General features: G+C 46.0%; 1 protein-coding gene across 14 annotated transcripts in view; it reads left to right on the forward strand.

The window, feature by feature from the left end:
* FN1 (fibronectin 1) overlaps positions 1 to 21,400 on the forward strand; it is a 73,013-nt gene that overhangs the window by 24,027 nt on the left and 27,586 nt on the right. For 8 of the 14 annotated variants that reach the window (XM_075530061.1, XM_075530053.1, XM_075530056.1 and 5 more), the window contains exons 14-25: positions 1,884 to 2,064; positions 2,223 to 2,399; positions 3,931 to 4,059; positions 4,161 to 4,250; positions 5,444 to 5,638; positions 6,628 to 6,900; positions 8,760 to 9,026; positions 13,803 to 13,897; positions 15,826 to 15,994; positions 16,466 to 16,552; positions 17,296 to 17,487; positions 20,172 to 20,354. In XM_075530061.1, the coding sequence (XP_075386176.1) occupies positions 1,884 to 2,064; positions 2,223 to 2,399; positions 3,931 to 4,059; positions 4,161 to 4,250; positions 5,444 to 5,638; positions 6,628 to 6,900; positions 8,760 to 9,026; positions 13,803 to 13,897; positions 15,826 to 15,994; positions 16,466 to 16,552; positions 17,296 to 17,487; positions 20,172 to 20,354 (2,038 nt within the window). Of the gene's footprint in view, positions 1 to 1,883; positions 2,065 to 2,222; positions 2,400 to 3,930; positions 4,060 to 4,160; positions 4,251 to 5,443; positions 5,639 to 6,627; positions 6,901 to 8,759; positions 9,027 to 13,802; positions 13,898 to 15,825; positions 15,995 to 16,465; positions 16,553 to 17,295; positions 17,488 to 18,807; positions 19,081 to 20,171; positions 20,355 to 21,400 lie in introns of all 14 variants that reach the window. The other 6 variants (XM_075530062.1, XM_075530063.1, XM_075530064.1 and 3 more) reach the window with 1 other exon arrangement.

Genomic DNA, 21,400 nt, shown 5'->3' on the forward strand with positions numbered 1-21,400 from the left:
TTAAAAAATCATTGGGAATTCAAAATATAGTTTGGCTTACACTGTTTACACTTAGAAGACTCTCCTATTTGAGGTAAGGGCATATCCCTTCCACACACTTGATGCCAGTCAGTTTTATTATTCATGACATATTAAGGACGTTGAACAAGATTAATGTAAACCAGAAGCAAAAGATTAAATAAACAGAAATCCTCTTCTGTAGTCTTGCCCAAAGTTGGTTACCCGCTTCTATGGGGTCAAGAATGAGTCATACAGCCAGAGCAGTTGAACTTTGCATGTGATAGTCTCAGGAACTGATTCACAAAGCAATCTGATGCCTTTGAATGTTCCAACAGGCCAGGAACTTGAACTTTATTATTCCGAAGCTAAGAGATTGGATAGGTGGCCTTTTCCTGCTTCCAACAGGAATATATTTCTCTTCATGGTAGACATGGAAAAAAAAGTTGGGAAAGAGGAGATTTGGGTTTATCGTATAAAGTTACTGATATTAATAATTGATTTGGCAAAAAAGGAGGTGCTCACTGCCAGCATATTCTAACTTTAGATAGCAATAATATATTTGCCTCAGCGGGAAGATGAAGTTTAAGTGGGAAGACGCATATAAAACAGCACAGGGTGGCACATGGTGAGCTCTCAATATATAGTCATTATAATAATAATAATTAATTAATATTTAACATGAACAGTGACTGTTAATGGAAAGCAGGAGAAAGACAAGGCTTTCTATTCCTGTAAAGAGTTAGTCTTTGCTTAAAGTCTTGTCTTCGAACAAGCAGCCATCTGAGTGAGACTTCAACCAAATCCTCATGAAAGAAGCATATCCGTGTGATCCGAGGATTGGCAGTAATAAAATCCAAGTCCAAAGGAGGGAATGGTAGCAGAGATTAAATTCTGAACAGCGGGCTTGTGTAGGACTACTGATGAATTGTGGAATTCCATCATTCATTTGCAGGGCTCACACATGGATGAAACCTCTGATGAATCCCCTTTGGCCCTAGGGAAGTGAACAGCTTTGTTATCAGACTGCGTTGTAAAGTCAATTATGGCCGATGAATTATGACGGGTTAAAATGTATTATCTTGTCATTTGATCTCCTTTTTGACCCGTTTTAAAGTTGTTCAAGGTTAAAAAAAAAAGGAAGGGGAAATCCACGTGGATTAAGTCTTTGGTGACTCCCCCTTGTCACAGAACAGAGATGTGAATAACCTTGCTATTATGCAGTGTGCGTTGGGAATGAATTATTGCAGGTGCAGTTGGGTTAAAATGGAGCACCTTGTAATGTTGTCTCCCTTTTTACCCTTTGTCATTATGTTCTAGTTTTTAATATTTTCTTCTGTCCTTTTGATTGACGTTTTTCTCTTGCTTTGTTATTGTTGTTGTTTGTTTGTTTTATATGTTTTTCTGTATATGAAATCTAGGATCAATCAATTCATAGACAGTAACTGGGTTAATGGTCTTTTATGGGTGTGGCAAGGGATGTAGGGGAAGAGGGAGCTAATAACAATGAGTACTAGACATTAGAAAATGTTCCAGAATTGATTGCGGTGATGGTTGTGTAACTCTTTTAACAAGATGGAGCAATTGTATGATAGGTGAGTTATATGCTCATGAAATTTTTTTTATAATTAAACAATTAGTCTTAGAAATCCAGTGGGGGCAGTTCTACCATGTCCTATAGCGTCACTCTGAGTCAGAATCGATTCAAAGACAGAGTTTTTTGGATTAATATTCACAAAACCCTGTTACAGGCCCAATCCCAAATCCCCATGATTTTCCTACAGAAAGAAGTTCCTGAGTTTTCTCACTCGTCTTTGAAGACAACTAAATTACATCTCTGAATTATGTGGGATTAAAAAGAATCATTTTCTATTTTAAATACTTAGAAAAATACACAAACCCGTTGGAAGGAGGCAACCATTCCTGGCCACTTAAACTCCTATGTCATCAAAGGTCTGAGGCCAGGTGTCATCTACGAGGGGCAGCTCATCAGTGTCCAGACATATGGCCAAAGAGATGTCACTAGCTTTGACTTCACCACCACCAGCACAAGCTCACCTACGACCAGTACGTACCCACATCCTCCAGTTTGCCCAGGTTGGCTCTCTCTTTAGAGAGTGCGTTCCCCGGTCACCCACCATCTTCCCTCTTCGATGCATAGTGCTCGCCTTCCTAAATGTCCTAGGTGGTCCAGAGCTCACTCTCCCCTTCCTGCGGCTCTCTAGGCAACACTGTGACCGGAGAGACGACACCCTTCTCTCCGTATGTGACCACTTCTGAATCTGTGACTGAAATCACCTCCAGCAGCTTTGTGGTCTCGTGGGTCTCGGCTTCAGACACCGTGTCGGGCTTCCGGGTGGAATACGAGCTGAGCGAGGAGGGCGACGAGCCGCAGTACCTGGGTAAGCTGTGGGGGTGGTGCCTCGGGGGCAGGGGGTTGTGGTCGTTCTCAACCTCCCGCCCGGGTGGTGGAGCTGGGGAGGTCAGGGGCATCCAGAAAGGTGGTCACGGCGGTTGAGAATGACTTCCCAGTTCAGACTGTGTACCGCCGGAGGCCTGTGGAAGGGAAGGAATGGACCTTTTCTGGATTCCTGTGGCTTGTTCCTGAGCCGCCCTCACGCGTTCTGGCCCCTGCTGTGAGCGTAGCATGGCTTTGCCTGGGCTCAGGCCCATCCATCCAAAACGACTTCCTTTATAGAACCAGTGGCCAGTAGGACGGATGCAGCTGGCAGGTTCCTCTGTGCCGTCCGTGGTGGTGGGAAGGAGTGCTTTCGTGCATGCTTTCCAAATCCTTATGGTTAGGGAACCTTTTAAAACCTCATTAAAATGTAAATACTGGATACAGCTTGATGAATTTTTATATAAAATAAACCCATATGACCAACACTCAAAGGTCTACGGTCTTGGAAGCCCAAAGGAGCAGGTCTGTTCTGTCCTATCGAGTCACCGAGTTGGAAAGTGACACAGTGGCAGTGGGTGTGCTTTGGTTTGGTTTATGGACAGATGGGATAAGCGCCCTGGAGAAACTGTGGTTGAGTACTGAGCTGCTAATGGAAAGGTTGGCAGTTCGAACTTCACAACCACTCTGCTGGAAAATGATACAAAACACTTCTGTAAAGAGTTAGAGGAGGGATGGGGGGAACCTCTTTTCTGCAAAGGACCCAAAGGATGTTTATGGCATCATTTGCAGGCCACACTGGTCAGACATCTAAGTAGCTCACTCCCAATGCCTGGAACGGCTTCTCTATGGTGACGCGCAGGATGTCAGCCAGTACTTAGGATTTTATAGGCCTTATATGGCCTTAAGCTGCGATGTACCCACCCCTGCTTCGAAACCCTGTGGGATAGTTTTATTCCATCCTACGATGTGTCGGAATTAACGCGAAAGCCAGGGCGTTGGTATGAACATAGAGTTTTAAAAATAATCCTCTGTAGGCCAGAATTAACGTGAAAGCCAGGGGGTTGGTATGAACATAGAGTTCTTAAAATAATCCTTCTGTAGGCTGTGGAGTCTTTTGAGGGGCTGATTAATTCTACCGTGTTTCCCCAAAAAGTTAGACATCTCCTGAAAATAAGACCTACTTGCAGTTTTGCCTCTCGCTGAAATATAAGGCATCCCCCTGAAAATAAGACCTCCCAGAAAATAAGCCCCCCCCCCCCGAAGCTACCTGGACTCTGGACTGTAGCGGCTGGCACCGCCACGCAGCTCACTGTTGGCCACAGTGAAGCTGGAGCAGACAGGAAGTGCGAGGTCTCTTTTAATAAAAAAATAACTGTTACCATATTCTTCTTCATGGGAAAATAAGATATAAAAAAAAAGATATCCCCTGAAAATAAGACCTAGCGCATCTTTGGGAGCAAAAACTAATATAAGACACTGTCTTATTTGGGGGGAAACAGGGTAGTTGGTAATCTTTCCTTTCTCTTTTCAAGATCTACCGAGCACCGCCACTTCTGTGAACATCCCTGACCTGCTCCCCGGCCGGAAGTACATCGTCAATGTCTATCAGATCTCTGAAGAAGGGGAACAGAGTTTGATCCTGTCTACCTCACAGACAACAGGTACACGTGTCCTGCATGTTCTCTGAAGACTGGTTTTCTAGAGAACACAGATCTTCGAAGGTTTCCTGTCTGGTCTCCTCATCTTTCCCTTTCTTCCTTAGCTCCTGATGCACCTCCTGAACCTTCTGTGGGCCAGGTGAACGATACCTCGATTGTTATTCACTGGAGCCGGCCTCAGGCACCCATTACAGGTCAGTGTGTCTGCTCTCCTGTGGATGCCATGTTGATTTTGATGGGGTGGGCAGCGAGGGAGCCGATTCTGACGTGTGGACTAACAGATCACTTAAAATCTCCCACATAATTATTAGACTAGGAAATGTGTGTGCGGGAGAGAGAGATAGTAATGAAGAATGTGATTATTTTTAAGTCTACAGCCCTACAATCCTGTGGCACACACACCCCCTTGGAATCGATTTTACTCTTGAGCCCACGCAGGCACACAGAACAGGAGACCCAGAGTCTCCAAAGCTAGCTCATTGACTTGTGAAACCAGACCTGCCATGAATATTACTTCCTGGTCCTGCACATCAACCCCGTGGTCCCCTGGCGACCAGAACATTGTGAAGTACAGGACTTTTATTGACTGACCTTTAGGAGTCCATCTCCAGACCTTCCTCCTTAGACCATCGTAGTCTGGAAACACGGTTGAAACCTCGGCGACGTTCTAGAACAGCGGTTCTCAACCTGTGGGTCTCGACCCCTTGGGGGGGGTGGTCGAATGACCCTTTCACAGGGGTCACCCAATTCATAACAGTAGCAAAATTACAGTGATGAAGGAGCAATGAAAATAATTTTATGGTTGGGGGGGGGTCACCACAACACAAGGAACTGTATTAAAGGGTCGCAGCATTAGGAAGGTTGAGAGCCACTGTTCTAGAAGATGCAATGAATGAACGGATGGGTGGTGGCTGTGCCCGTCATGCATCGACCAGAACTCATTTTCCTGACAACCTTGTTGTTAGTGTTATTCCTTGAGAGTGAGTGAACGTGCTTTGCTCGTGACCTCGACGGCTTCATCTTAGAGGAGGAGAAACGAGCACTCAGTTAGTTCGTTCCTCACTGGCTTTCATTGTCCGGAGCTCAGAGTTCACATCAGTTACCATGAATCCGCTCACCAGATAGCTTCTCCTGTCAGCACTGACTCAGGATCTTGGATCTCCAGGGGTTACATTTACTGTTAAAATCATCTGCTTGGCCATTCTTACATTTATCTTTATTTTAAGAACTGACAACACAAACAGAGTCTCCAGAATCACCAGTTCTTTCCTCGTTAGCAAGGGCTGAAGTTAGCTAGAAATGATGGGATCTATGATTTTTTTTCCATTTGTTTCATGAAGCACTATATCTTTATTTACCCCCTCACCCCCACCCCATCAATCTGCAGGATACAGGATCGTCTATTCACCATCAATTGAAGGGAGCAGCACAGAACTGAACCTTCCCAACACGGCCAGTTCCGTCACCCTCAGTGACCTGGAGCCTGGTATTCAGTATAACATCACTATCTTTGCAGTAGAAGAAAATCAAGAAAGTACCCCGGTGTTCATCCAACAGGAAACCACTGGAGTCCCACGTTCAGGTAGCAAAGACACCCAAACCACTCTGCCATTGATAGAATTGGTCTCATTGAATTATACAATGGAAGGAAAAAAACGCAGTTGAATGGACAAAAATTGTGTGAGCTATAATTTAACAAAAACTGAAAATTGGTTGACCATTCCTTATCTTACCTCTTTAAGTTCCCTTTAAGAACAAACCTTGTATTTCTTTTAAGATTCTTGTGCCTGATGGCAGCCTCGGGGAGGCCTGGATGAAAGATGAAATTGCTGGGTACCCAAGGAATGTTGTTTTGTCTGTGTCCACATTCCTGTATGCAAAGAATCTCCCAGATTACTCAATCACTGAATGTCTGAACTCTGCTGGCATGAAGTAACTCATCCAAACCCGCTAGGGGGTCTTCCCGATGGAAAGCGCTTCACAGGAAGGTGTCTTTCTGTTTCCCCAGAGATGTAAGCTTCCTTCCTCTGGTGGTCTTCACTTACAAAACATGCCCGTAAAATGATAAACCACAACATCCTTGCCCGGAGTCATTGAAATGGCCTTTCCTGGAGCACCTTTAGGGGCTCTGGTGGCACAGTGGTTAAGTCTAGGACTGCCAACCACGAGGGCAAGAGTTCAAAACCACCAGCTGCTCCTCAGGAGAGAGACAAGGCTTTCTACTCCCATAGAGTTGTAGTCTCAGAGATTCACAGGGGCAGGTGTACCTGTCCTCTAAGGTCGCTGAGTTGGCAGCCACTCCATGGCAGTGAATTTGGTTTGTTGCTTTTCTAGACATAACATTGTATTTGCTGAAATTCGTCTGCTTCCCTCTATCTTCCAAGTCCAAACGTCAAAGCTGTGTAAATGGAGATACAGAACTGTGTGACATGAAGCATGCTCTGTGGTTAAGAGACAAAATGTAGCATTTTCCTGGAACGAAGACTCTGAACTGGCTCACGCATCCAGGACACTGGCTTTTCAAAAATAAGCTTCCGTCAGAGTGATGAGTGAATATCTCTTATCTGGCAGGTCAAGTCCCCCCTCCCCAGGACCTGCAGTTTGTGGAAGTGACAGACGTGAAGATCACCATCATGTGGACACCCCCGGCGAGCCCGGTGACTGGCTACCGCGTGGAAGTGCTCCCCACCAATCTCCCTGGGCAACATGGGCAGCAGCTCCCCATCAGCAGGAACACCTTTGCTGAGGTCACCGGTCTGTCCCCTGGGGTCACCTATTACTTCAAAGTCTTTGCGGTGAATCAAGGCAGGGAGAGTAAGCCTCTGACTGCCCAACAGATGACCAGTAAGTCCTACTGACTTAACCTCTCCCCTTAAATCCTCCACCTGCCCACCCAACCGGGGATGTATAGACACCAGACAGCAACTCCTGGGTCTGCATCTTGTTGTCAGTTTCCGCTGCATTGGTTCCCACTGCTGTCAACTCCACGCAGAGCAGAACGAGATGCTTCCCAGCCCTGCCTCGGCTTCACGGTCATCGTGAAGCCATCCTCAACTCGATGGTTGTGGCTATTGTATGTCTTGCTCGCCTTCCAACTGAAGGGCTCATCTCCCAGCTCCACGTCAGATACTGTTCCCTGCTGGTCCAAAGGGTTTTCGCTGAGCAATTTTCAGAAGAAGATTGCTGGGCCTTCCTTCCTGCACTGTCTTTGTTCAGAAGTTCTACTCCAGCCTGTCCACTGGCAGTGACCCTGCTGCTCTTTGACATACCAGTGGCATGGCCTTCAGCATCATAGCTCACCAAGCCACCACGGTGGGACAGACTGACAGTTGCCTGGGGTGGTTTATGTCTACGAAAAAGGAAACCACTCAGCCAAGTGCACAGTAGCCAAGTTAAGTGTAAAATAAAATCTGCAGGTAGGCTAAGTGGGAACCAGTAAAAGCACCAGGTAGATTGAGTGGGAACCAATTCATTTCTACAATACACCTAGAAGGGGAAGGCACGGAGAGAAAAGTTAATTAAGAGAATCTAATTATATACAGACATAGTATATCTTACACAAAAGTTAAGTTTTTGGTTCCTAACATGGCACATTAGAATTGTTCATGAGAAATCATTGCTCAGATATTTAGTGTTTATTGGGCATCGGGTTCTTACATGAATTGTTTCTAATTCATTCTCATTTTGACCTTAGGCGGGGGTGGGGGGCGGCGGGTAGGTCATATTATTATCCCTGTCGGACCTGTGAAGAGATGGGAGCTTATTGAGAATGTCTGCAGCTTGCCTCGGGTCAGAGAGCAGGAAGTGGCAGATCTGGCTCTGATGGTCTCGATTCTTATCCTACAGTACATTTGGAGCGTTTTCTGGGCCACGTTTTAAATTCCTGCCGGGAAACTGCTAGGTAGCAGGCTCAAGAAGAAAACCTCCTCTTGACATTCTTTCTGATCGTTCTGGCTGATTAGTGTGTGTGTCTCCGTGGAGCTGCGTTTCAGAATATGTTACAATCCTTGTCAACCCTGAGTCCCCAGGTGACACCATAGGTTAAATATTGGACTGATTACCGAAAGGTTAGCAGTTCAGACTATCCCCAAGGTGCTCGGGGATGCGGGGATGGGGCCTGGGGGTTTTTGGAAAAGTCACAGCCTTGCGATGGCTGCGGATCGCGGTTCGACTCCGCACATTTGAGAAGCCACAAATTGGACTCAAGTCAACGACAACAAACAACAAATCTGAGTCATCTGAAGGCATCGGTCACTTCTCTAAGCAAAGGTTCACTCATTCCATAACATTCCTTCCATTCCGATTGGAGCGATTCACGCTCCGTGGGCTCCCTTTTCTGCGGGGTGTGGGCCTCTTAACCTATTTGGTTGGGAGCAGAGTAAGGTTGTTATTTGTTTATAAGGTTCTTGCTAAAGTGTAAGAATAATTGCTCAGGAATGGCGGGAAAGTCATCCTGGAAAATTAGACTTCTTAAAGGATCCTAGTCAAGCAAAACGGGTCAGAGGGTTCTCCTGGTTGATACGGAGTTCTAGCAGAATTCGGTGTGGAGCTCAACTTCATGGCTCAGTGTTCCTGGTCTTTCACTCTCACTGGGTTTTAACGTGGAAGAGGGAACACTTAGAAAATGTCATCAAACTTGAGCATTCCGGTGCCCTAATTACTGATCTGAATAATTCTTGTTATGTTTTATCCTTCATTTCTAGAACTGGATGCTCCCACGCGCCTTCAATTTACCAATGAAACGGACTCAAGTGTCCTGGTAACTTGGGTCCCACCCCGGGCGCAGATAAATGGATACAGACTGACCTTGGGCCAGACTCGGGGAGGCCAACCCACCCAGTACAAGGTGGGCCCGTCAGCCAGGCAGTACCCACTGAGGAATCTGCAGCCCGGCACTGAGTACACGGTAAACCTCGTAGCTGTCAAAGGCAACCAGCAGAGCCCCCAAGCTACTGGAGTCTTTACTACTCGTAAGTTGACTTTTGCGTGTTACTGTTTGGTAATGCCATATACTCCCGACTCAATGTGTGTTCTTCATGAAAAGGTAGCTTGAAAAACCTATTACATGATGGAGAGCTACACTCCCTCGTAAAACTGGATCGTGGCCTCTCAATTGTCTGTTACTGAAACACAAGATGCGGGGTTGGTGGGGAAGCATAAACAACGAAGCATGCTAGTTAGTTCCGTGGAGAGTTTCTTTGAAGCCAGGCTTTATCGCTGAAGGAAGCAGGGTTTTATACCTTGTTAAGCTCTGGGTGTACTTTGCGGCCCAGTACATTGACCAGTACCATACATTTAAAGTATCTAGATTTCTGAAAATAAGATTCTGGGTATTAAATGAGTTTCCCAAATAATCGATAAAGAAATGTTTCCCAACGTGGGTGGTAAGATAGAACGATGCAGGAAGCAGATAGCTAGCCCTTTCTCGTGGACCGTGGGCTCCAATAGAAAGCTGTGAATGACGAGGTGGGGGCTCTGAGTAATTTTTTCCCCTGAAAAGTGGGTGGTAGACCAAATGTGTTTGGGAATTTATGAGACAAAAATCAGCACCTGTGCCTACAGCTTACTAGTTTGAGCCTCAGGTGATAGGCATGACATGTAAGACAGAACGTCTACGGAATGACTGCAAGCCGGGAGATAAAACACGAACAAGGAAATGACTTAGGGATTCCTGAGCCAAGCTGCAGGGAAGCCACTTACTTGCAGCACAGACTAGCTCCCCATCCCCTCCGCATACGCGCAGTTTTCTTAAATGACTCTTTACCATTCCACAGAGGGAATAAACACTGACAATATTTTTTGGTCCTGTGTTTCCTTTTGCCCATTATTTTTGAGAACGTGGTCTTTAATCTCATACACAGCTCAGTAAAGGTCTGTATTTACAAACAGCTTCCTGTTGTGTTCGTTCACATTTACATTACCAAGAATTATGAGACCGCGTATTTCGAGCGAAACGTCATCTGTTATTTTGAACTCCACATTTGGAATTCGAGAAACGCCTAATAGAAACACTTTTTTTCCAGCCTGTACCGCAACTGTAAACTAGGGCTTGTCATTTTCCAAAAGCTCTCATCAAATCTTGCACTTGATTAACATAAAAACACATGTTCAAAGGCATTTGGTATGTGAATGCAATGTAGCTGGTAAACTATGAGATTCATGGCGTTTTAAAAACTAATTTCCTTTCATTTGTAGGAAGGCACAATTTATTTTTTTTAATTCTACTTAAATTTGCTGTAGGAAGTTTGCCAATGAAGGCTTTTCTTAATTAAATTTGTTTAAACTACTTTTTAATCAGAGGCAAATAAAATATGCCTTTAATGTCTAAGAATGTTTACATTAAAACCTTGCAATTTTAGTTACTTTAGTGTTAAGATATTCTAAAACCTTATTAATATTGAGACCAATGTCTTTGTGTTTTTTTAATAAAAATGTATTTGTTATATATGCCCATCACTGCATTATAATGGAGGTTTCAGTCAATGTACCCTTTTAGTGGGTGTAAAGTTTTACCACAACAGATTTATATAGTTGTTAGTTTTTTGCTTTTTTTTTAATACCTTAACATAAAATGAGAACTCCTGGTAGCACAGTAGATTAAGCAGACAACTAACCTCAAGAGTCGCAGTTCAAACCCACCAGCCTGCCTGTGGGAGAAAGATGAGGCTGTCTGCCCAGATAAGATTTACAGAAACCCTATGGATCAGTTCTGCTCTCAACTCAGTGGAGTGGGTTTAACATAAGACATCTCTGATGCGGGTTTTATTGTTGAGTAACAGAAGTTAAAAAATCACCTGTGGGTGTTAACAATAGAGAGGGGTGAAGGCAGGTTCTTTGTAGACATTATAGTTTTGAAGATGTTATTTTATACTGTAGAAAATGTCCTTGTACAACTATGAATACCTTGGAATGAAAGTAGTGATCATCAGAAGTAGGTTTATTAGTGAAAGTTAACACAGTGCCTTGCACATAGTCTATTTTCAAAAAGATATGTGTCGCATATGTGTTGTTTGACTCAGCAAAGACTGATGAAGGAAGCAACAGCTCAGCCACGCTGAGCTCTGAATGAACGGACATATTCAGGGAGTTCTATAACTTCATTTAAGCTTCAAGTCCTCCTTTAGGTTGCAAGCGTCAGGAGGGCCTGCATGTGTTTTCATTGTTTTACGTTTCTATCACTTTTTACTGCCTTACCAGGCTGAATTCTGGGGATAACTCTTCTGGCTTTTATAAGCCGTGCTAAATTCTTCAGAGTCTATGTGATAGGGAAGAGGAACAGGAGGGAGGTTGTTTCTGAGAAAAATCCAGCTTACTGCTTTATAAATAAGGCTCATTGTTAATTTTTTTACTAGCTAGACCAGGCGTCCTCAAACTACGCCGAAGACATTTATCTGGCGCACCGGGTGTTTTTTCCCCATTTGTTTTTTTACTTCAAAATAAGATCTGTGCAGTGTGCACAGGAATTTATTTATAGTTATTTTTCTTTTAAAACTGTAGTCTGGCCCTCCAATGGGTCTGAGGGACAGTGAACTGGCCCCCTATTTCAAAAGTTTGAGGACCCCTGAGCTAGCCCGTTCTTCACCCAGCAAGAGCTGCCAGAAGCCATAGCTCATCCTTACAGTCACATGCTTTGTTTGACTTCAGTTTGTGGGTTTGTGGTTTGGAGATTTTCCTGTCATGGTCTTCCCAGGCAGAGAACACCATCTTAAATCTGCAGAGTCTAGCTGGTTGGCTCAAGCAATAGGAAATAACCAGTGGTAAAACCCCGGGCAGCTGAGGAGAATATTATTGTCAAAAGGTGTGGCTTCCACACATGTTGGGCAAAAGGAACTCATTGCTCCCTGCATTGTTCCTCTCAGGCGGACAGCATCATCACACAGGCGTGGCCTGGGCATGTGGGCAAAGCAGCCCAGTGCTACATGACTTCAAGACACGGGGAAGGCACCCCTCGTCCCCGTTCCTATTCCCCCCGCAAACATCGTTGAAGCAACAGGCGACTTAGGAAGCAGCTCCTTAAGCCGGTAGAACTTTAATTCAGGCATTAGGACATTTCAAAGTGATCCACACACATATTTGATCCCGCACAGTGTTTTAAAAAGAAAGAATGACGCGCATTAAGATCCAGACTGAAAATGCTGTAAGAGTTGCCGTCATGCATCTGAATTCCCACCACTGGGGTGAAACAATTGTGTGGAGCTGAATAGCCACCAGAGTCTCAGTACTTTAAAAACTCCCAGTTCCTATCACTCGCATCCTCCTTTAGAATAAAAGCCTGTACAGAAGCTGCTGCTGGGAGAGTGGAATTTGGAGTGTAAAGAGGAAAGGCTTGCGAGGGCGTCAGACATGTGCCTGGGACGGCTAGCGCCCTTGGAAAGTTTGCATCGGCTCCGCTAACGCACTGTGCCCTTTACAGATGTTAAGTGTCTCGCGAGGCTGGCAAAGCGATTGGAAATGTCTGGCTTAACCCTGTGTGTGCATGCTCTTTTTGCTCCCTTTGTTTTCTTTTATTGACTTTTCAAGGTAATATTTTCACTTAGAGAAAGAATAGTACTGTTCAGAAGCTACCAACCTACTGCCATCAAGTCAATTCCAATCCCAGCAACCCGACCCAGGGCGTCCAGGCCTGTACATCTTGATGGGAGCAAAGCCCAATCTTCCTCCCATCGAGCGCCTGTGGGTTTGAGCTGCCAGCCTCGCTATGATGCATTCCCAGGCTTTCTGGATAGCACCACCATCCCTTTTTGATATTTTTCTAATTCCAGTGCCAGAATGCTAAATTTCTGAATTACTATCAGTTATTCAACATAAATAACACATAGTTAGGGAGTGAATCTTTATAATGTCAATAGGGGCAGATGTTTAGCTTTAGTGTGGCAGCTCTCACCCTAATGAAAAGTAAGTGGCCATTAGTGTGAATTAATTTATCATAAAGCTATTTTTAGACTGCCATATATAATTTGACCTCTACCTCTTGTTCTCAAATTAATGATTAAGAAATAAATGTTAATCGGCATGTGTTGACCAGGTTTTGTCTTCTTAATGGGCTTTGCTGCTAAAGATGTAAGTAAATATTGGTCAATTCCCAACCATGATTAAAAGACACAACTCATAGAATCGAAGCAATTAAAAGGGACCCCCTTAAAAGTGATGCAGCCCCTTCGGGAGCCAGCAGCACCCATATTACTTGTGAGGGGATTAGAAATGCAGACCGCCTATCCTCCCCTTAAATCAACTAAACAGACTAAGCCAGTTGCTTTCAAGTTGATTCCAACTCAGGCTGCACAGGGGTTAACCTCTGGCCTGCTATCTGAAAGGCTGGCAGTTCGAGTCCTCCCAACCACTCCACTGGAGAAAGATGCGGCAGTATACTTCTGTAGAGGTTTCCGACTTAGGAAGCGCAGTAAAGCAGTTCCACTCTATCCTGTAGGGTCACCATGCATCAAACTAAACGCAACAGCACCGGGTGGTGTTCGACTAGATCGCTGGGTATTAATGTCGAGGCGTCTCTGGCCACCTAACCTGGAGCACCGAACCCAGAGACTCATGTCCCCACGTAACCTCTCCAGACTCAGGTCTCCAGATGACTTGAGTGGCTCATCCAGGATAGAGACTCGCTCATGGACTCAGTTCTCACGCAGCGAAGGAGCCCCACTGATAACATTAATTCTCAAGACAAGTACTTGTTTCCTACATTCTGTGCGGTTGTCTGGGGCCCAAGGTTTGAACGCCTTCCTTATGTCTTCCAGTGCAGCCTCAAAGCTCTATTCCACATTACACCACGGAGGTGACTGAGACGAGCATTGTGATCACCTGGACGCCTGCACCGAGGATTGGTTTCAAGGTAAATTGAAGGTGTTTGAAATCTGTTCTGCTATGGCCCTCGGTGGGGAGGGCGGGGTGTAACAGGAAATGGATGCTCAGGAACCAGATGCTTGAGTGTTATTACCTGCGTCATTCGTTTTAAACCCTCTGAGCCCAGTTTGTGTAGAGACAGGACCTAACAATTCCATGACTTACTGGAAAGAGGACAAGAGGCAGTAGCAGGGCATGTGCTTTGCCAGGGATAAAACAAAAGTAGGGTACTTTCCGTTTTTGTTGTTATCTTATTTTCTCTATCCTTTTCCCGGGGAAATCCCAGAATCACACTTGAAAATTTGGGAGACATGTATTTGATACGTTCTTCCTGGTGGCTATCAACAAGTTCCCCAAGAAACCCTCCTGGGACACCAATTAAACTCAGACTCATTTAAAAATCACATTTCCATCCAGTCAGTTTCATCTCAACCCGTTAAAACCCCAGATAGGTGATTCTCACAATCCAAGTGTAAATGTAAGGTCGCCCACTTGATGTCTTGGTTCGTGTTCCTCAGAGCAATACCATAGGAGACGTTGATGACTGCAAAACCATAGAATGCTGCCTCTCCAGGGTACAGCACCCGTGAAACACACAACTTCCCTCTAGCGCTTTGGTGCTTCCCTCCTCCCACTATCATGACCTCAATTCTACCTTACAATTAGCATTAGACCAGAGCATGCACACTGCTACAGATAAGAGCCCAAAACACAGGGTATCGAGGATAGATAACCCCCCCCCCCAGGGCGAACAGTGAGAGTAGAGATATTAGGAGAATTAGAGGCGGGTGGGGGGTGGGGGATTGATCACAAGGATCAGCCTATAACCCCCTCTCAGGGGGACGAACAACAGAAAAGTGGGTGAAGGGCGACGAGGGACGATGTAAGATATGGAAAAAATAATCTGTAACATATCAAGCGTTAGTGAGGGAGGTCGGGGGAAGAAATGGGGAGCTGACATCAAGGGCTCAAGTGGGAAGAGAATGCTTTGAAAATGATCATGGTCATATATGTGCAAATGTGCTGACACACTGGATGAATGCATGGGTTGTGATAAGAGATGTAAGAGCCCCCAATAAAATTATTTGATAATAATATAAAAGAATGCTGCCTCTCTTTGGCATTCAGAATGTAGGAGAGGGAAATCTTTATCATAACCTGAAATCGAGACAAAATCTTCGTGGTGGTTTTCAAAAATAATATCGAAGGACATTTCCTGTTTGAGATAGGCTAAAGGCTACATTGATAATTAAGATAATTTTAATATAGCAAATCCTTTTGTAGATTGTCACTATACCGTTTAAACTGCTGTTAAAACAACATCCTTCTGACCTTCGGAAGCTTTATAACACAGGAAGGATGTTTCTGCAACGCCCTGACAATGTAATGGTAGCAAGAATCTTAACATGATTTACAATTATGGATGCGTTCGTTTTAATTCTTCTGTCGTGCGTCACCTTCCAGTTGAAGCTATGAATACATTTCTTTAAAAGGAATGTCTTTCCAGTATAAAGTGCTAGAGGGGCTGACGCCACTAAATCACAACCCAAAAAATGGAATCAGATGTGAATATCTAATTAAAAGAGTGAGCTAGCAGACTGCTTCTCCCACAAAGCAACTAGAAATGAACCGCCAGGTGGTCCCAGCTCCCCTCTTGACTCCCAGTTTGTCCCCTGAGATGATTTAGCAAGTAGAATGGTATGCAATGCCATTTTCGCTGGAACCACGCCACCCTTTGGAATAGGGCAGGCCCGACCCCAGCCCCCTAGAACTGGGAATTTCCAGCTAACATCAGGCCTTGCTCTCATTCCTTACTACGAGAAACCGCGCTACTCCTATGAAGCAGAGAACCCCCACCTGTCAACAGGGACTTAGCTCTGGGAATATTTGCCATTGGTGTTTCGGTTCCTCTCCTAGCTGGGTGTACGGCCGAGCCTGGGAGGGGAAGCGCCACGAGAGGTGACCTCAGACTCAGGAAGCATCGTGGTGTCTGGCCTGACCCCCGGCGTGGAATACATTTACAGCATCTCCGTCCTGAGAGATGGGAGAGAAGGGGAGAAACCTGTAGTCAATACAGTCGTGACACGTAAGGACCTTCTCCCCAACCCCACCCTTTCGTTCGCTTCTCCTTTTAGCATCACGTTTTAAAATTGGCTTATAGCCCACAATCATCTTTTACTTAGGGTAGCAGCGCAGCCTTTTTTCCCTCCTTCTATTTCTATGTCTACTTCTCAGCTGAAGCAGCGGGTTCGCCTTCTGCTGTGTATTCCGGGCACCAGAAGTGCTCTGCTCTTGCTTCGATGGTTTTAGAACTCTGATAAACCAGACAGAAAGAAGCGCGATCACGTTGCAGACTCGCTCGTGCTTATGCACTCTGTCGGAGAGCCCGTCTCCTCTCCCCCACCGGGCTGCCAGGATACCACCTCTGTTATTGTTACTGATGCTGAAAAGTTAAACCAAAGAGAAATGGAAAGGAAGGAAGGGCAGCAGAGAATCAACAAGTCGATGCTTTGTGTTCTCGGTAAAGACGAATTTCATGTTTCTTCTTTCTGCCTAGCATTGTCTCCACCAACCAACTTGCACTTGGAGGCAAACCCCGACAATGGGGTCCTCACTGTCTCCTGGGAGAGGAGTACTACACCAGGTAAGCTCGAGCCGCATCGCAGGGCAAGTATGTACAATTGCTTCCCAAGACAAGGGATTTTTCTTACCAGAGAAATCAAGGTCAAGGTTATGGATACTCAAGTCTTAAAAAAAAAAACAACAAACCCAACACTTTTTTTTCAATGCCGCATGCATCATCAAGACACATTTAAAGAGTTTTAAAATATGCTTGTTTAAGTCAAAGGAAAGTGAATGATCCTGTGTTCAGCGGGGGGAAAGAAATGACAGAAGCTATCCAAGCCCTAAGGAGCATGAAGCTGGAGGGAAAAACCGCTCTGACAGGTGCCTTTTACTCAGTGATGCTCGGCACTGTCAAACAAATCCTTTTGTGAGCTATTTTCGTACATTATAAGTTTATTTCGTGACGTTTCACAAATCTTTTTTAATGTGCTGCACCTAGGTGGGGAAAATGAACCTTCCCCCGGCCCCCCAGGTGCGGGAAAAGGCCGACGTAGAGCAGAGGAAGGAGATGGTATTTGGAGACGGGAAAGACTTTGGTGGCTCCTTCCACTTTCTGGAACTTTCTTTAAGCTGAGGATAAAAAGAACACCCCCCTCCCCCCCCACACACACATGGTCTACCTGCCTGCAAACCTCGAGTGGCAGTCGAAAAACCAAACATGTTGCCAGGAGTCCATTTTGACTCCGGAGCACCTCCGTCCCTATCCAGTCCTCTCGCTGCTTCCTCCTGGGAGTCTAGTTTCATGTGCTCTGTTTCCCGTAGGCATTTCTGGTTATCGAATCACCGCGACTCCCACCAACGGCCAGCAGGGCTATTCTTTGGAAGAAATCGTCCACGAAGATCAGAGTTCCTGGACTTTCGACAACCTGAACCCTGGTCTAGAGTACAACATCAGTGTGTACACTGTCAAAGATAACAAGGAAAGTGCTCCTATCTCTGATACCGTCACCCCAGGTAATGGAAACGTAAGCCCTTCTCCTCCCGTCGTTTTGATAAGAGCAGGGATTGCCATCTTAATCCCCAGCTCTTTGAGAGTGTGTCGAATGTTTGTAGAGTTTAAGTCTGATCTCCCAAGCACACTCTCCCAAACCCTGATTTCTGACCTGCTAGCTGGAGACATGCTTGCTGTTCGCGCCACTTGACTGTGCTGCACTGGGTGCTTTCTGCTGCGATGGGTGTGTGACGAATGGATGGAGTAGCACCGTGACATTAAGTCTGTCCTGCCCGCTCACGTGGAAACACTACTAAAAACGTGTCATGTGTGTACGCAATACTGACAGGCTCAAAGCAATGTGGTAAATGCATCCCACCGGTACGTGTGTGCCTGATGTTACTGTTCTTGTTAGCGATCAACAGCTCTCTACGCAAGAGCATTTGCTTGTCTCCACAGGTGAGCACTGAAAGGGCGCTAGCACTTGGTTGACATAGACCGTCTTCGCCTTGTGGTTCCAAACCTTTCTTTGTAAAAATTGGGAGGAGGAAAGCCACAGGGTGTCCTTCTTGGGGACTGAGAGACCACCCTGAGGAGACCCAGCTTGAGATTCGCTTTCTCCAAAGGAAGCACGTAACAGCTTGTGCTTCCATGGCACTCTTTGGTAGGATGCATTAACTAATGCTGATTCGTTAACTCTGATTATGAATTTAACAAGACGTTAGCAGGAGCCGTGTACGCAGGCTGAGCTCTCCCCCACCTGACTATGTTTCCGAAAGGTACATTTCACCCCGAACGTTCATCATGCCTAGCTAGCATTAGGATCATGAGATGGTGATGAGTTTTTATAGGAAACTAAAAATTTAGAAAACAACAACAAAAAAATTCATCAGACCTTTAAAAAAATGTTTAACCTTTTCCATGCAAGCTTTATTTTCCTTCTAAAAATCTGGGTGTTTTTTTTTTAAGACACTCAAAACTGGAGATACACCATCAGAGTTATGGGTGTGGGGTGGGCGTTCCTAAACAGGCCTTTGACTTTTAGGAGCCTGAGCAGTTCACCTGGTGTGCGCTGTGGCGGGCCAGCTTCAGAGCGCAAGAAGATCCCGAAAGGAGTCTTGTCACTGTCGGTACTAGACGCAAACTCTTCCTGGTGCCTAGGACGTCTTTTTTTGGATCGTTTGAAACAGAGTGCATATTACCATCATTGCTTTAACAATCCGTTTTTACTACTTATAACCTGATATACACTGCTTTTATTTCCCCCCTCCCACCCTCTGTTTTGCCTCTGTTTTCCTTTTGTCCACCCCCTCCCCACCCCTCTTTGCTTTGTAACTCAATAGAAGTGCCCCAACTCACTGACCTAAGCTTTGTCGATATAACCGATTCGAGCATCGGCCTGAGGTGGACCCCGCTAAACTCTTCCACCATTATTGGGTACCGCATCACAGTAGTTGCGGCGGGAGAAGGCACCCCCATTTTTGAAGATTTTGTGGACTCCTCAGTAGGATACTACACAGTTACAGGGCTGGAGCCGGGCATTGACTATGACATCAGCGTCATCACGCTCATTAATGGCGCAGAGAGTGCCCCTACTACACTGACACAGCAAACGGGTGAATTTTGAAAACTTCTGTGTTTGAGACGTGGATAGTGTTGCATGCTGCCCACCAGCCGCTCTGGTGAAAGTGGATGTTTCCAGGGAGAACCCAACGCTTGCCAAAGATTGCACATCAGGGATGAGGAAGCACATGCGCATGCTAAACTGATTGCATGGTGCCATGGGCAACTGGTCCTGAGTGCACCGCAGGGCCGCCACTATGAGGAGCAGCTTAACAACATAGATATCCTATCAGCTCCACACAAGATGGCAACAGTAACTCAATGGGCAGCCCTCGGGCACTTTCAGTATCGCACATTCATCTTGAATTGTATCGAGCGCCAGTTAGCAGCAAGAAGAAATATGATTCCAGAATGTACCCTTGTGTCCTTCCTTCTCCCTTGGATGAGCTGGGCCAAGATCCTGCTCTGTGGCGGACTGAAAGCCCGCGGAGCCTTAGCTAGAGGGGTGGAAGTTGGCCTGAGGCAAGAGCGAACTCTGCTTTGGAGTCTCCTTGCCGTCTCGCAGTATGATAAGAAACACCTCTTTCACCGCGGTCCGGGGGCAAACATGCAGCATTATAAAGGTTCTCTGCCCTGCATGGTAAGAAACATGCCGAGAACCCATTGCATGAACCCTTTGCATTGGGGAGTAGAAAACCCTGAATGGACTTGTAGTTCTCCCAGTAGCTGTAGACCTACTACCTCAGGGGGGACTTAGGACCGACTGTGTGCATGTGTCTGTTTGAAAAGTAGCGCTATGTTTGTCTGCTGTGTGGCAACTTAAGCCTCTCCAGCCTCGGGTTCAAATCGCCTTTGGTTGCGATTGACGATGTACTTGCTGTTAATGCATTGGAAACTAGCTGTAAATTTTTCTTGTACAATTGAGAGAGGGTGGCAGAAAGGTGAAAGTAGCCTAACAGTACGGTGCGTGGTGTTTACTTTTTAACAGTAGTGGACCATGGTTTAGATTAGAGTTTGATCATTTGCATGATCCATGACTCTTCCTTTCATGCATGACATACTGGTTAACTTTCCAGTTATTCTTGTTGTTAGCTTTCCTTTTTAAACGACATTCACTCAAGTCCTCCTTCACATTTGAACGCAGCCGTCCCTCCGCCCACCGACTTGAAATTCACCAACATCGGTCCAGACACCATGCGCGTCACCTGGGCGCCCCCTTCGTCTATCGAGCTGACCAGCTTCCTGGTGCGCTACTCTCCCGTGAGAAACGAGGACGATGCCGCGGAGCTCTCCATCTCTCCTTCAGACAATGCGGTGGTCTTAACAAGTAAGCAGGCAGATGCATCTGTTCACGCATCGCAACTTCGAGCGTGCTGAAGGGAGCCCCGGGGGCTGCTGGGGATTGGGCGTGGGGCTGCAGACTGCAAGGTGGACAGTTGGAACGCACACTCTCATGGGAGCAAGACGAGGCTGCCGGGTCCTGGAAAGAAAGCCCCTGTAGCAGGGATGGGGAACCGTCTTCTGCAAGACACCATTTGGATAGTCACAGGATCCTGTGTGGGCCGTGTTCGTCAAACATTTAATTACGTAGCTCACACGAAGGGTGATGGCACTAGGAGTCCCAGTAATGTAGGGGTTACGTTGCACTACAATCTGCAGGGTCAGCGGTTCGAAACCACCAGCGGCTCCTTGGGAGAAAGACGGGACTTTCTCCTCCCGTAAAAAGTTATAGTCCCCAAAACTCACAGGGGCAGCTCTACTCTGTCCTTTAGGGTCCCAGTGAGTCAGCATCGACTCGATGGCAGGAGGGGGCAGAATGTGGTGATGGCCGGAGCCGCTTCTCTCGGGTGAAGTGTGCGACGTTAACTGGTGTTGGTGATTTTCAGGCCTTAGCTAGCCCAAGGGCTGGGCATTCTCCACCCCCTGCTGTGAGTTGGCATTCACTTGATGGCAATGGATTTTAAGCTTAAGGAAGAGAATTCTGAGTTCTCAATTAGCAGCAACTGAGCAAGTGGATACAGCAGAGACACCCACGTCGCGCTCAGGTCACGTGTTAGTGCTGCACTTTTGAACGCGTGGGCTGCGGAAGTAACAGGCAGGCGCCCTTCGATGTGAGTATGGAGAGATTTTTGTCTTGCTCGCTCTGGCCACGTGATCCTCCCTGGAGAAGGACATCATGTTTGGAAAAGTAGAGGGTCCGTGAGAAAGAGGAAGATGCTCAAGGAAGTAAGCTGAAACAAGGGGCTCCAACAGACCTCCTCTCCTCTTGCGAGAATGGTCCCGGACCAAGCGATGTTTCATTATTGAACTCGGGTAGCTGTGAGTACAGACAGCCCCAGACAGCAGCTAACAAACAAAGTCACATTTTGAAAG

Source organism: Tenrec ecaudatus, chromosome 13 (genome assembly GCF_050624435.1).
Source record: "Tenrec ecaudatus isolate mTenEca1 chromosome 13, mTenEca1.hap1, whole genome shotgun sequence".
Classification (NCBI taxonomy): Eukaryota; Metazoa; Chordata; class Mammalia; order Afrosoricida; family Tenrecidae; genus Tenrec; species Tenrec ecaudatus.